Source organism: Apteryx rowi, unplaced genomic scaffold, assembly GCF_003343035.1.
Source record: "Apteryx rowi isolate R43461 unplaced genomic scaffold, aptRow1 scaffold_75, whole genome shotgun sequence".
NCBI lineage: Eukaryota > Metazoa > Chordata > Aves > Apterygiformes > Apterygidae > Apteryx > Apteryx rowi.
This window is the reverse complement of record NW_020451038.1, coordinates 2,977,207-2,991,803: the sequence shown is the minus strand read 5'-3', so window position 1 is coordinate 2,991,803 and position 14,597 is coordinate 2,977,207. Positions and strand designations below refer to the sequence as shown.

General features: G+C 48.3%; 1 protein-coding gene across 1 annotated transcript; it reads right to left on the bottom strand.

Annotated features, from left to right (window-relative positions):
- Positions 1 to 2,840: 2,840 nt before the first annotated feature.
- Positions 2,841 to 10,924, bottom strand: KLF15 (Kruppel like factor 15). The gene is made up of 3 exons (XM_026088096.1): positions 10,903 to 10,924; positions 9,374 to 10,508; positions 2,841 to 3,018 (listed from the first exon to the last, which is right to left on the bottom strand). Exons 1-3 carry the CDS (start codon positions 10,922 to 10,924, stop codon positions 2,850 to 2,852), a joined length of 1,326 nt encoding a protein of 441 aa, XP_025943881.1. The 3' UTR covers positions 2,841 to 2,849.
- Positions 10,925 to 14,597: the final 3,673 nt, after the last annotated feature.

The following is a 14,597-nucleotide window of genomic DNA, read 5'->3' as shown; positions in this document are numbered from 1 at the left end:
TTCTTCTTCCAGTGGAGGCCAAGCAACCAAAAGCACAACGCAAGAGATGTCCCAGCTTGTGGATCACAAGAGCATCATGTTCCTGTTTGTATTGTTAGGAATGGGAAGCAATGGTGGTTGCAGGACACGACGTCTTCTCCTCAGGCCTGAGGCATGCTTCATACCACAGATCCCACACATCACTCTTTCAGACACATGATTTGCAGAAGAGCCAAATGAAGCACCTTGGCACCAAGACATCTGCCATACTAAGGCTTTATTTCACCATCTAATCCTTTGACTACTATTGTTATTGCTTGCTTCTTCCATCCAAGCATTGCATAAATATAAATTAAGTCCCACAATAGCACCGCGATGYGTTATTATCCCCATTTTATGAGACGGGGAACTGAGGCACAGGGCGATCAAGTCCTTTGCCCTGGGTCACATGGTGAGTCACCATCACAGCTTCAGATTCTCAAAGCCTCCTCCTTCACACTAACCACCAGAGCTTGAATTTCCTCAAAATCTGCACTAATTTGTTAACCACAGTTTTACTGTGGCTGCAGACCTGTTCCACAGCAGTCATAAAACACAGAAGGCATTCAGGTCCCACAGCGGCTGCCAGGCGAGGTGTGAGGACTCCCACAAGGGGTGGCTGGACCATCTCACGCCTCCCAGAACTTTCGTGCTTTGAGCGCTGCCGAGCACTGGCCCAGAAGTCTTCATGTGGACCGTAGCAAGCAACCCTTCCCTTACCATAGGATTTCTCAAATGGGAAAAGTCTTTGAAGGCACCTTTAGAGCTGTTCCATCGTCTCCCTGTCACCCAGCACCTGAAAAGTTACGTCCAGGTGAATCAAAATTTCAAGCACTAATGTCTTGGTTAAAGAGCTGGCTACAAAGGAAATTAATGAATAATTATTTCAAAAAGGGATTTAAAATTTCCATTTTCATTTTATTGTCAAAGTAAATATATTTTTATGAAGAACAAAAGAAAATATACAGAATTGTAACTTATGTACACTGGCTTTATAGGTATTTTTGTTTCCAATTTACACAAATTTTGATATGTTATTAAAAGATATTTTATATAGATATGCATCTATGTACAGTTTTATTTACATACATTCATAGGATGTGATATAAACCAGTCAATAGATGATAGTTCATTTATATTAATTTCTAGAGGACAAAAGGAATGCATTCGCTTTAGCTAGACCTACTGCTCTTACATACAGCATGGACTCCTGCACTACCTAGCGCTAGAATTGCAGTGTTCTATTTCCCATTTTGTCAACAAAAAGACAAACAGATGCCATCTGCGAATGGAAAGGAAATGCAACATTCATTATAAAATCGTTTCTAATTATTGAATCCTATTTTCTTCTAAAGCTTCTTACAATCACCAGAGTTCAAAAGGAAAAACAAAACAAGAAGAAGAAACACAAACATAATCACTTGCCTGCTACCATCTGATTATTTGTTTAAATTCCCTTCTTAGCCAGCTACCATGTAAATTTGTTTCTTTTGGCTACTGTTCTCACCCATTCGCCCACCCCAGCTGTGTGGAGCTCTGACATGGCTGTCGGTAGGAAAAGAAAAACACGTAGCACTTACGATCACCCTTTGACAGAAGATCTCACGGTGGTGTCACACCAGGTTATGATGCCTCCCAACCTCCCATGGGAACCGACATGTCTGGCAAAACCCCGGCGGATGGATGGGGAAATGGAGGCCAGCCCGGATGCTCAGCCCCTGCCAGTGAGGCATGAGCACCTTTGGTTCGCGTGGGCAATGGGCACCCAGGGTGCCCAGTGCTCACCGAAGACCACTGGGCGCCTCCAGGATGGGCGCTCCAGTTTCTCCTCCAGCAGCACACAGAAAGACAAGAGCGGAGACAGGAGCTGAGCCTCGCGGTTCTGACAAACGGCCTCCCACAGCTTGTAGCACTAGACAACATCCCTTCTGCTAAAGCAAGTGGACACTTCAAACCAGTGCCAAAGGAAAGCAGAGCTTTCTTCAACTTGCGGGCCTCCCTACACCCTCAACGGCAGCACAGGACAGGAAAAGCATGCACACAGCATCCACTGAGCCTCACCAAAAGGCTTTCACTCCAGGCCAGTTAATCCAGCCTGAGCTTCTGGGTTTGCTTGGGATCTGCCTTTGCTTAAATATATATATATATATATATATGTATGTATGTATGTATGCACATACATATATGTATATACAGCCCTCACCAAGGAAGAGGTAAGTGTGAGCCAGAGAAACCCAAGTGGCTGGGAGATGCATTCCAGTGCTCTCCATGCCTTGCCTCCCCCTGACTCCCACTGTTCCTCCTCCTGTTGCTGGCCCCTACAAATCCTTGGCTCAGGCAACCCAAAAACAAAGGAGTTGTTTTCATTTCAAAAGGAATTTGCTGTTTCCAAACTGGACAAATAGAGCAGCTTAATAAAAACTCACAATGAATGGCCTGTACATGAGCAAAGCCCTCAGGAATGCCAGGGCTATAATTAACTAGCAGCAAGCAACTCTTACATTTTCCTGTGCAGCAGAAAACAGCTAAAAATAAAACACTGTAATTTCCGAAAGAAGCAGCAGCAAAGGAGGGAAAGATAGAAGGAAAGGAAAATAACATCCTTAAAAAAACAAAAGGACAAAAAGGAAGAAACACCCCCCCTCCCCTGACCCAAAAGAACTTAATTCTCAAATCATGTTTAAAGGACATGGGACACAGACGTGGTGGTATCAAGTAACAGCATTGACTGTTCTGTGGAGACAAATAAATTATCACTAGAAATATAGTGAGAAAAGTGCTGTCATCGGCTGTTCTAGGACGGCTGGGCGGGAAGGGGAAAGTGGGACCAATCAGTTCACAGAGCGGACGGAGCGGTTGCTTCGCGGGAACCGATGCACCTTGACATGTTTGGACAAGTGGTCACTTCGAGCAAACTTCTTCTCACAGACAGGACACTGATATGGTTTCACCCCCGAGTGGGAGCGTCTATGCCGGGACAGCTCATCTGACCTGGAGAACCTGCAAGAAAAGAGAAGCATTTTCAAATAACTGGGATTTTCCATTGCTAATTCTCTCACGGTCACATAACATCCCCTCAGGCCACTGGGAGACTCTGCTTGTGGCAAGGCCCAAACTCTCTAATGAAAGAGCCCAGGACACACAACAGAGACAGTCTGGTCCCAATCAGCAGACATCAGCAGCGATGGAAACACACAAATAACAACCTCATCTCGTGTAAATTCTGCACTGAGAGCAATGCATAAAGGCAATGTTTATGCCTCTTGCTCCAACCCACGATAATATGGATACAGCTCTACTAAAACAGCACTGCTCTTGATTCCCCAGCACCTCTGCTAGACCCCTTCAAAGCTTGTCCTGCAATCTCTTTCCTGTGAATCCAAGCACGGACCTCGTCAAACAGAGATAACAATATCCCGCAGGTGAGGTCTGCTCCAAGCTCGCACTGACACAAGTACAACAGCATATCCAGTAATTGTGGCTAATTTGAGATGGACCCCAGATAATAGCTAGACATATTTACTCAGAAGCTATTTGCCTTATCAGATCCAGCTCAAAAATTGGCCTTTGCGTGTTCTCTTGATGGCTAAATAAAGAGTTATTAACATCTCGGTGTCAGAGACGCTACGTGTTGTAACAGCTGAAATCCAGGCAGGCCCCAATGGCCATTAAAACAGTTACTTCATGGGCAAATTAAAATCAAGATTGAGCCTTTAATTACCCAAATTGTCTCCCAGGAGTCTTTCCACCTTCAGTCTCCACAGAAAAATCCCCAAAATAGCCATCATGAATCCCACAGGCTTTACTGAGCACAAATAAACTAGCTAATCCATTGGCCTTAGCAGCAGAGCTGACTCTGTTTCTAGCTTGGACTTGACTGGGAGTCACAGGGTTAACAATGTCATGCTAAGACAGCCCTGTCCGGACAGCGCAAAAAATTTGCTGCTTGACAAAGGGTAGTTAAGTGTTTTGTTGCCAGAACAGTAACAAAGAGCGGCACAGAAAGAGAGCTTGCAAGAAATGGTATCAGCTGTTTATTTACAATAAATAAATGAAGTCATGGGCACTAGCTGAATAAATGGGGGAAAGAACATGTAGGAAAACGTGCCCTTCTGGAGCAAAATATCACATCATCAACAGGGTGAATATGCTATTTTTTATGAAAGGGGAAAAACAGGACCACTGGGCTCCTATGAATAAGTCCTTCATGCCAGAAAAATAAGTTTCCACATAAAGGTTTTAATTAGCACTGATCTCCCGCCACCAGTTGAGGAACATGATGGAGGCACTGGGAAAGCTGAGAATGGCTTTTTTGGTTCCCATAGGTCTTCACTCTGGTGCCCACCACCCAGAGAGAGCGTTTTGCCGCCACTGCAAAGCAGATGCAGATGCCAGCTTTGGGGAAGGTATGGTGTGGATCCAGCTTTCCCAGGGGCATTTCTAGGGGAGATTCCTTCACCCATTTTCCTTGCTTTTCTACCTTGTCCTTGCTTTGGTATCATCATGGTGAAAGAGCCATATTCACCATCAAGAGCAACTAGCTAATCCCCCAACAGAGCCATCAACCTGTTCCATGGCTGTGACATGTCTTGTTCCTAAAGGCTACGACAGGAGTTTCTCTTCTCCCCAAGTACCTGCATACACTTGCTTTGTCTAACGCTCCTGCTCTTTGCCAGCCACAGCTTCCCGAAACCTCAATCTGGAACCAGAAGCAGCCACGGCCGGGAATTTCTCCCGAGTCTCCAGCAGTGAGCCAGTCTCCATGTGCTGTCCCTTGACAGACTGTCTTAACAGAGCTACAAATGAGTAGGATTGTAAGCAACTTTCTAGAGAGGGCAGGATGTTGCCTACGCAGACTGTCTCACCAGGACTTCAGTGTCCAAGCTGGACAAGAACAGATCTGCTGCTAGGGGTGGCAGCCACTTCCAAGGGAAGAGGGATCAAAGGGGGAAAAGCTCCTTTGCAAAAAGCCATCCTCATATTACGTACAGACTGTCCCTCAGAGAAGGAGTAAAACCAGATGTGGCCAGGCTGCCTTGTCCCATGTCCTTGGTTGTTAAGGTCACCATCTGCAACAGACGTGCAGTAGCACAGGGCTAATCCTGCACAAGAGAGTCGCAAGTGCATTTTGATGGGAATCACACGGATGGTGGGGGAGAAAGAGGCACATATCAGGAATGAGCGGCTCTGCTTGTACCCTGGGACCTCGGATGAGTTCATCCGATAAAAATACACTCTGCCTCATAACGATGTCCTTAGCTGAAGAGGCAGGAATGTTGCAATACTGTTCCCCAGCAGTCACGGAAAGATCAACTTACAGCGCCCACAGAAATAAACCTCGAGCTGTCGGTGTGTTTACAAAAAAACAACGCAAAGGTTAGGACAAGGAAGCCGAGGAGGATCTGGTGGCCTGGCTCTGCAGGGGGTGGCGAAATGATATTTGCAGCACGTTCTGGCACTGAAACCAACTCAAGAAAGCTGTAAATAATCCCCTGTGGACTGCCAAATTCAAATTAAAATGAGGTACCCCCAAGGAACATCTAACCAGCCAAACGCACTCCCATTTCCAGAAGGATTCCTCCTTCAAAAGAAAGGAGGAGGAACTGGGAAACCCTAGAGCAATTGGAAGAGTCTGCTTCACCCCTCCGTCTGGTGGGACCCCAAAGGACCTGTCACCATATCTCCCTTGGAGACAAATCCTAGAGCTTCCCAATGTATCAGGCTCCCGGCCACACGAGGACACTGCTGTGGGGCTCACAGGGGGAGAAAGGTTGGTCACCTCAGCCTCCTCCTATGCAGCTGCTAGCCCAGCCGAGGCCGCCAGCAAGTACAGCCCYGCAGCTGAGACCAAGCCAGGTTGTAGCCCTCCTCGGCAGGCGGAGGGGACACTCTGGGTCCATCCTGCCCTTCCGCAATTCAACCGCAGCGGCTGCGGCAAACTCRCGTGCCTCCTGCGCAGCCTGGAAGCCCCTTGGTGCGGCGCTAGCAGAAAAGGCCCCCACAAGACACCGGCCCCGAGCTGCCTCACCGGAGACCTCAGCTCACATCACCCCCTGAGCGCTTGTCCAGTCCCACGCACGCTGCTGGCCGCAAACACGATAAGCCTTTAAATCCTCCCTATCAAACCAGGCAGCGCTCGCATCAGCCCGCGCTGAACTCCTTCCAGGCGGCGGTTAAAGGGGAGATAGCGAGGCGCGATCCCCCCTCGCTCTTCCCCCGGAGAGAGGCGGCCGCTCCGCCCGAGCGCCACGAGGCCAAAACCCGTCGCGCGTCACCCCCGCAGAGCGCGCCGCGGCGACCGTCCCCCGGCCCGGCGGCCCGGCAGGCCTTTAAACGCTATTGCCTAACCCCGACGGCGCCGACAGCAACCGCGGCTTCGCACGCCGCGCGCGCCAGGAGGGACCGCGGGCGCTGCTGCCGCTTCCCGACACGACATGGTTGCGCGGCACCGGAGCCTGGCTTTTCGGTCCGGGCTGCCTCCGGGGCAGCGTTAACCAGGGGCCGTCGCGTGCCAGCGGCACAACCCGGCCGGCCACGGATCAGCACGCCGACCAGGACAGCAGGACTCTGGACGCGACGGGTCACCGGCTGCTCTCGAGCTCCTCGTCCGCACCTGGCCGAAAACAGCCCTCGCTACGGGCCAAGGAAGGGCGGAAGCGAGCAGAGTTCAGCCGCCTCCGGAGAGGAGCTCACAGCACTGCCCCGGCCTGGGGGCTGCCCAAAGGATTCCCCGGGCRCACACCTAGGCATTTAAGGGACTGYGCATGACGTAGCTGTAACGTCCCCCGCAGAGAGCCGGGAAAGCGTTAATCCCCCGCGACTCCGCTGCTTCATGCTAGGCAACATTTGATTTCTTAAATTACCATATTTGGCAAGCTCAAGTCTTAAGTGGTTTTGGTGAAAAATAAATATACAAACAAGCGCAAGAATGCAGTGGGGGCAGGAGCAGAGCCGGACAGTGTTTTAGTACTAAAATTCATTTGAGATGGTATAAAACTAGGAGCRAACAGAGATGCCAGATGTATTTGACTTAGTCATGTGAGATCGCAGCTCCCTCCAAACGCCCGGAGAAGGTAAACACGCTTTATGGACGACAGAGCGCCGAGTAACTCAGCGCTCAGCCGGAGGCGGCCTGGCGCGTTGCTGCGGCTCGGCCTTTGCAGGCTGCRCAAGGCCCCGGGGACGCGTGGGGACCCCGGGCCGGCGCACCAGCGAGCGCGGTGCCCTCTCCCGCCACGGACCAGAGCCTGCAACGTTTGGGGGCGCTGGGGACGGGGGTACCAGCTCGGGCTGTACAAACGCAACAACGGCAAAAAAGAAAAGAAAAGAAAAAGAAAAAGTCAGAATGACCCTTCTGGCAGCTGTTTGTGGACAGGACAAATATTCTTTGTACCTAAGTTGATTACGTTCTCATCCCTGTTGGGCTTCTCATCTTTAAAGAGCTCTGGCTGGCTGGGAGCGAAAGTCCAGGGCGCTTGAACTGCTGGCTCTGCACCTCCCTGAGCCTGCCGCACARCTGAGTCCCGCTTCTTACGCGCCCTGTTCCTTGTACCGTTGGGAGAAGGCAGGCAACCCAGGCCCAAATTCAAGCTCCATCCCTTACTTCCTCATATATTTTCCWAAAGGTTCCCCTTGGTTTTGCAGCCTGGAAAACACCAGTTCTGTAATAAGGCAGAGCTATACAAGGTCACCCAGAGGCAACACTTCAGACTCCTGATCTCAAAGCACAAAAGTTACTGGAAACTTTGGTTAAACCTCAGTGCAGATCAGACAAACCGTCACATGCCACGCACACTTTTCACAAATATGAGGGTTTTGCTTGTGTCCCAGCTCAGGGAAAGCCAACATGACACCCAGGCATGGTCACAGGCAGAAGGCAAAATTTGCATTTGCTGCCTGTGAGCGCTTATGCTGACAGCCAAGGAAAAAGGACTGCATGCTTCAGCTACAGGTCGGGGATAAAACAGCCTGTGCCTACGGGCCCAATCAGCTAAATAACCTGGCTCTCATTTCAGTGCATCCCAAGCAGCAAGTCTCTGAGCAAGGCTTGTGAAAAATGCCACCAGTACAAAATAATKGAAAGAAAATTGTAACCAGTTTGTAGAACCACCATAAACCAAAAAGGGGAAGAAAAAACACCGAGAAAATTGGTTGCATTGATTCACTCAGTCCCTCTGATGAGGCCCAAACTCCAAACTGCTCTGCTTTGGGAGCAGAGGATTCAGTCCCGCTCTGACCTTTTCCCTCAAACCAATTCAGGCATCTCTAATTGCTGCATGTCTCACATACTTGCATTTTCACTCAACTCTCTCCCGTTACTTTTTACCTCGTCTGTTCTCCATGATTGTCACCCATTTCCTCATTAGACATTGCTCGCAGAAGCTCTGCAGGGTATTCTTTGAAAGAGGTCTGGTTTAATTTAATACAAGGGAGTAAAGATTATGTTTTGCTTCCCTCATAATTTGTGGTGTTCTTTGTTAACACTTGCCAGCAGGCCGGCTATTAGCACAGCTAATTGGAATGAGGGAGGCAGGTTTCCAAAGTTTCCCACCAAAAAAATTCAACTTTTTGTTTTAAAAACTTTTAATTTTTTCAATTCGTATTAAAAAAAAATTTAAGAAAGACTTTCTATGATATGTTCTGCTCAAACCTGCAATCTTCTATTCAAGCAATGTTTTGAGGATTCATTTCACCTCAGCCTTCCGGTCACGTTGTTATATCTGACAGCTTTTTGCAGCTTTGATAGGCACCCACACACCTTTCTGAACCAAGGCAGAGGATAAAGCCCGAAGCATGCTGGAACGTCACCAACAACATTTCCAGAAGGAGTGGGATGGAGCGAGTTCTCTATGAAACTGCATGAAATACTGGACATATTAACCCCATGCATTTATCACAGCCAGTCACTGATCATGTGCAGCCCCRTGCAGCTGGACCTGCACACAGCCGTGCCGCACAGAGATTCGGCCCTCAACCAACCCAGTCATCTACAGGTCTCAGCTGGTACCAGCCCAGCATCTGCTGCAGCTGGTGTGTTGCAACAAGACCAATGTGACTGCAAGGCACTGCCTGCAGTGACAAGCTTAATCTGGCTGTCTTGAGATGAAATACTAACTACTGATGGATTTTTTTTTTTTAAGACACTTGTACAACTGGTGCCAACAGGTGATGCTCTGCTATACAGTTGGTCAAAGCCCTTCGATCATCAAACAGGAAGAAAAAGGTCTTAACTCTCAAACCAACTGAGCAAGTTTGGGGCACCAGAAACGGTTTATAAGTCAACAGACTGCAAATCTGTTTGCTCGAGTGAGCAGGGGGCGAGGGGGGTTGAACACTGCTGCATCCCAATACTAACCTCCATCCACAACCTGGCCACGTGCATGCAAAAGGCTTTTCTCCTGTATGCCTCCTCAGGTGGGCTTTCAAATGGCTGCTTTTCGTGTACATCTTGGTACAGCCAGGGAAAGAACATTTGTGCATTTTAATGAGTTCTGCTGCAGGGTTCTTTTGAAATTTCTGACCCATGATGATTCCCGTCTGACCCTGGATCATGCCTCCTGGCCCAATTGGCTTGGCGGCGATGGGGACGGGAGCAATGCGGACAAATTTAGAGGACAAGTTCAAATTGGATGACTGAACTATCTGGGGCACAAGGGCAAACGTCTGTCCTTGGATGTTGACTAGGAGCTGTGCAATTTTAATATTCTCTTGTGCTGGTCCTTGGGAACTAGGGCTCGTGTTGGACTCCTGTTTGATCTGTACAGGCTGGATTTGGAGCATAACCGGTATACCATTCTCCAGGGACATTCCTCCGTTTGAAGCCTGGCCACCTTCTGTTGAGCTGCTCAATTGTTCATTTTTGCTGTCTTTTAAACTAGCGCTGGGYACCATATGGTCTTTTTGCTGTATTGAAGCAACAGAAACTTGGCTGCAAGCTCTCAAGTCCTTGGTCTCACTTTTAGGTCTTTCTCTGAGCTCCAACTCCATGTTTTCCTCCAGAAACTCCTCAATTTCCTCAAGCGTAGGCTGAAATGGTCCAGAGTCTTCCATATCCACTGCAAATTCAGGCAACCTAAAATACTCCTCTTTCACTATTGGCTGAAGTCTCCTTTTGTCCCACCAAGACGCAGCAGTGTTCCCCAAAGATGCCTGGGACAATAAGTAGTCTAAGATACTGTCCTGACTTTCGGCACTAGACGTGCTCCCATAGCTAGAGCTGAGAACCTGGGAATCAGGGCTGGAACAAGAACAAAAGCTGGAAGAGTCACTGTCATCTTCTGACAGGGGTGAGGGCAGCATTTGGTAGGACCTCACCCCTGCTGTCATGTCCCCAAAGTATCCAAGAGGAGATCTTGTAGATGAAAAAGATTCATCAGTAGGCAGCAAGTGATCCACCATTCCTGGACGATCTCCTAAGAGTATCCCAACAGCATATACCACGTGGCAAAAGTTCAAGTAAGAGCCTGAAGATAGGAAACAAAACAGCAACAGTCAGAAGTCGGGTTTAATCATTTATCTCCATGAACTAAACCTTGTAAAGCCCTCTAGCTCACAGGAACGTCCTAAGCATCCAGTCTCTCCGAGTACACATGCTGCTACATGCTTTGATATGCCTGTACCACCCTCTAAGGACTGTGAGTGCCTAAGCATTTTCCAGGATTGCACCACGTATTTGCAAAAGAATTCTTTCAGAAATCATTTCACAACTGTGTGTGCTCTAGATTTACAGCTCCCTTCCAGAGTATTACTGGCAAGAGAAAATAAATTATGGGCTTTTACCTAACAGTGAAACCTAGAGCCAAAGAAGGGAATGGGGAAGGGAGGAAAAAAAGAAAAAAAAAAAGTGTTGAAATTTTTACCACCCAAAAGAAACAGATAAAAAATGAAGTTTATTGCTTGTGGCCATAAAATGCAAATCCCTTCCTTATCTTGTAGCTTTCCACTGACTTTATTTTTAACTTCCTCAGTTCCACAAATATAGGCTAATCAGCATAATGCACAGATCAATCTGTCAGGAGCCAAAAATATTTGCTGCGCTTCAGCATTTACTAGGCGGATTTTCCCCTCCAGATGTAATGAATCAGTGTGCCAACGTCATCATCACCTGCACTGCCCTTAATAAGGCTGGCACGGTGCTGAGCTAATTACCACRTCTTGGCAAGCCAGCTGGTGGCTGGGTTTACCTCATCACTGCATGCGCCTATCTCTTCGGGTCCGGAGACGAGCCGGACCTCCGGCCGACAGCTGAACGGGGAAGGCTCGCATGGGTGCCCAGCATCACTCCGACCCGCAGCAGGTGCCCGCGCTCCAGCACGCTCCGAGTACCCCCTAGTCGAGGGCCCCGATCCTGCGAGCCCTCGCCCATGCAAGCGATAGCCCCACTGCAGCCGCAGCAGCAGAAGTGCAAAACCTGCCCTTTACGGCACAGTTTGCCCTGAAAGCAGTGCAAGTCCAGCGCTTTCTCAGCTCAGCATACTTCCTAGAAAGGTTTCTGGGGAGGGGAAGGTAGGATGGGCGCCTGTGTATTTGTTTTCTTTTTTTTCCTCCCCCAGAGGGGGGGGGGAAAAAAAACTGCTTACGGGCTGGAGACTATGCCTCTTGGAGAGCGAACGCAGAGCTCTCCGGACGGAGCGAACACTGGCCCTCAGTCATTCGCTCAAGGTGACTGATTGAAAACAGAGCTGTATATGTGCATAATAAAACAACTCTTTCTGTGGAAGGTATGCGGACTGCAGAGATAGAAGTCATTTGATCAGCCTGTGAGGTTTTGTGTGTGTGTGTGTGTGTGTGTGTGTGTGTGTGAATTGGGAGGCATGTGACCCAGCGCGAAGGAAATGCCAGTCAATCTTGTTACACGCTGTCATTTTCCACAGGCTCTGCCGCTGTGCTTTGGATGTTTTGCCATGAATAGTCAATAGTGCCCAGTTTTGTGGAGGGAAGGGGATGGTTATTACGACTATTCCAGAGCATCCTTGCTGCCCATTCTCCAAAATTTGCCCCTGTCTCTGCCTTCTCTGGAGAAAAACCAAAAGCCGTCTCTGTGCTCAGTGCCGCAGCGCGAGATGTTTTACAGAACACCCTTAAAGAGCTCCATCCCATTGGCAGCATCTATTAATATTTCACAGGAAATAGGGAAAAATATATATTTCTTAAAGATACAGCTTCCTCCTTTATGYGCACATGGAGGAAGTAGGGGCAGGTTGGAAGAAGGAGACTTAAAAGTAAAATTGCACATTTTCCTGGTTTGCATGCCCTGTCAGTCAGCTACTCCTCTGAACCGATAATGAAATACTCACATGTGCTGAATACGAGGAAGTTCAAACAAAGGTTAGCRGCTCTGTTCTGTGACCTTAGCCTATAATCATTTCTTATAGTAAAAGTGAAGAGCCAGAAGTGCTGAAATACTTGTGAGACACACGCCACCTATTTTTTTTAAATCTCAGCATACTCCAGTAGAAGTCACAGTGCTGAGTTACTCCCATTTTTGAAACATAAATTCAGAACATGGTTTGGAGAATTTTTCATTGCCCTCCAGTAAGTATTCACCCCAGCTTCTTTTTCTTGTTTGCACCAAAAATTGGTGACTGCTATGCAAAGCGTGGGGCAGAAAGGAGGGCTTGCCCTCATACGGTTTCCAATCATCCTGCGTCTGCATTGTTCCCACTTGAACTTCTGAAGAATAGTGCGGTGACTGAAATCTGGAATGCAACACATTTTTCTTCTGAGMAAAGCTGTCTGACTGTGTGTGTTCATGGTAAAAATGAGTGTGCATGGAGAAGTGTGCACCAAAAGCAGATAGTAATTTTTTTTTTTTTTGATTTGAAGTTTTTTGAAATGCCTGGGAAAAGTAGGAAGCCATTTCTTCAGGAAGCTACATATCAAAATATCCACTGATTTCAGTGGGAATAGGACTAAATCTTAGCTTGAGTAAAGGCTGAAAGGGGAAAGAAAAAAAGAAAGGAAAAAAACCYCAACAACCTAGCAACTGCTACACACAACACTTCTCAGCGGAAAACAACTAGCACTCTTATTTCCCCRTCTCTTTTGACAAGAATCAGTGTCACTTGGTGTAACTGGAGTCATTTTAGGAAGGCAGGGGACTGTCAGAGGCAAATAGATCCAGGCACATTACAGCCAGATCTGCTTTCTGTGCACTCTCAAAACTTGCACAGCAGCCAGGAAGATTGCAGGGAATGCAAGGAATGCAGGATCGAGCCCAGGCTATATTTTATCCTAAAGGCCAGACTAACAACTAAAAGCCTTTCATCCTTACTTTGCCTGAAGACACAGCCAAAACCAGAAGCTTCAAAAACAAAAACAAAAAGGCCAGGGATATGCAAGCTATTAAAACCAATGATGCCATTTACAGAAAGCATTCCATCCCTAGGATTCCTGAAAACATGTTATAAATGTGACAACGGAGTGCAGTGCCTGAGCCACGGAAAAGCAGTCACTTCTGGAGTGAAATTCAGCAGCTCTTTAACAGCACACGGCAACATGACGGCCTCCAACTTTTAAGAGCTCCCTGGGTTGCTCTGATGTCCTTTCTGCCAGAAACATGTTGTTCTGCTTAAAACCTGTCCATCTAATCACTAGCTTAAAAGGAGCGAGAGAAAGAGAGAGAAGGCATATTCTGTCTCAGCGTAACAAATAAAATGTTAAGTCTTGGGAGCCTGCTGAAAGATACAGGGATATTTCCCAGCCTGTCATTTCGGGTGGGTGCTTTGAAACACTAAGTCCAGCTCAACGGATAATACCAACAGCATATGTTAGCATTTGGTGCTCAGATACGCTGCTGCTTGTTTCCCACATACATTGCTACAGCTTCTTCTAGCTTAGGAGTAATCTCTTTCGTATTTTTCCCCCCCCTCTTGTTTTCTAGAAGATTTTTAAATCTGTTCGGACTAGCTCCCGTGTCCATCGATTTCACGAGCAGAGCCATAGAGCAGACCGTGAACTGCTCCGTGGGCCCAGCATTTCTAAGAAATTTAAACGGAAACGCATTAAAAAAAAAGGGGGGGGGGAATCCCTTTGCTCCCAGCAGCCCGGGCAGCGCTTTGGGGGCGCAGGGCACCGCACACGGGGGGGAGGAGGGGGGGGCCGCGGCTGGCCCCCGCCAGCAGGCTTTTGCCAATACCCCCGGCTCTGAAAAGCTGCAGAAACCTTTCAAAAGCCCTATTTTCTGAAGTCCTCCACTCCCCCCAACCAAAAAAAAACCCAAAAACAAACAAAAAAAATTTAGCTCCTTAAAGAGGAAACACTTTATTTACAGCAGCCGCGGGGCCGACTGCGAGAGAACAGCCCCCCCCCCCTTCCCCCGGGCAGGCGCCCATTAAGCGGCCGCTCACGCCGCTCGCACTTGCGCTTCCCGGCATTTCTATGCTAATTTCCCATTAGTGAATGGAGCCCCTGAAACGAAGCGGGGGATTAACCGCGCCGCGCGGTGAGAGCGGGCCAGGGGCAGCGAGGGGGGAGCGATTCCCACCCCGGCACAGGCACTGCGAGGTCTCCACGGCTGCAAAGCTGCCAGCACTGGCTTTTTCTTCTTTTTTTTTTTTCCTCCTTCACCCTTTCTTTCT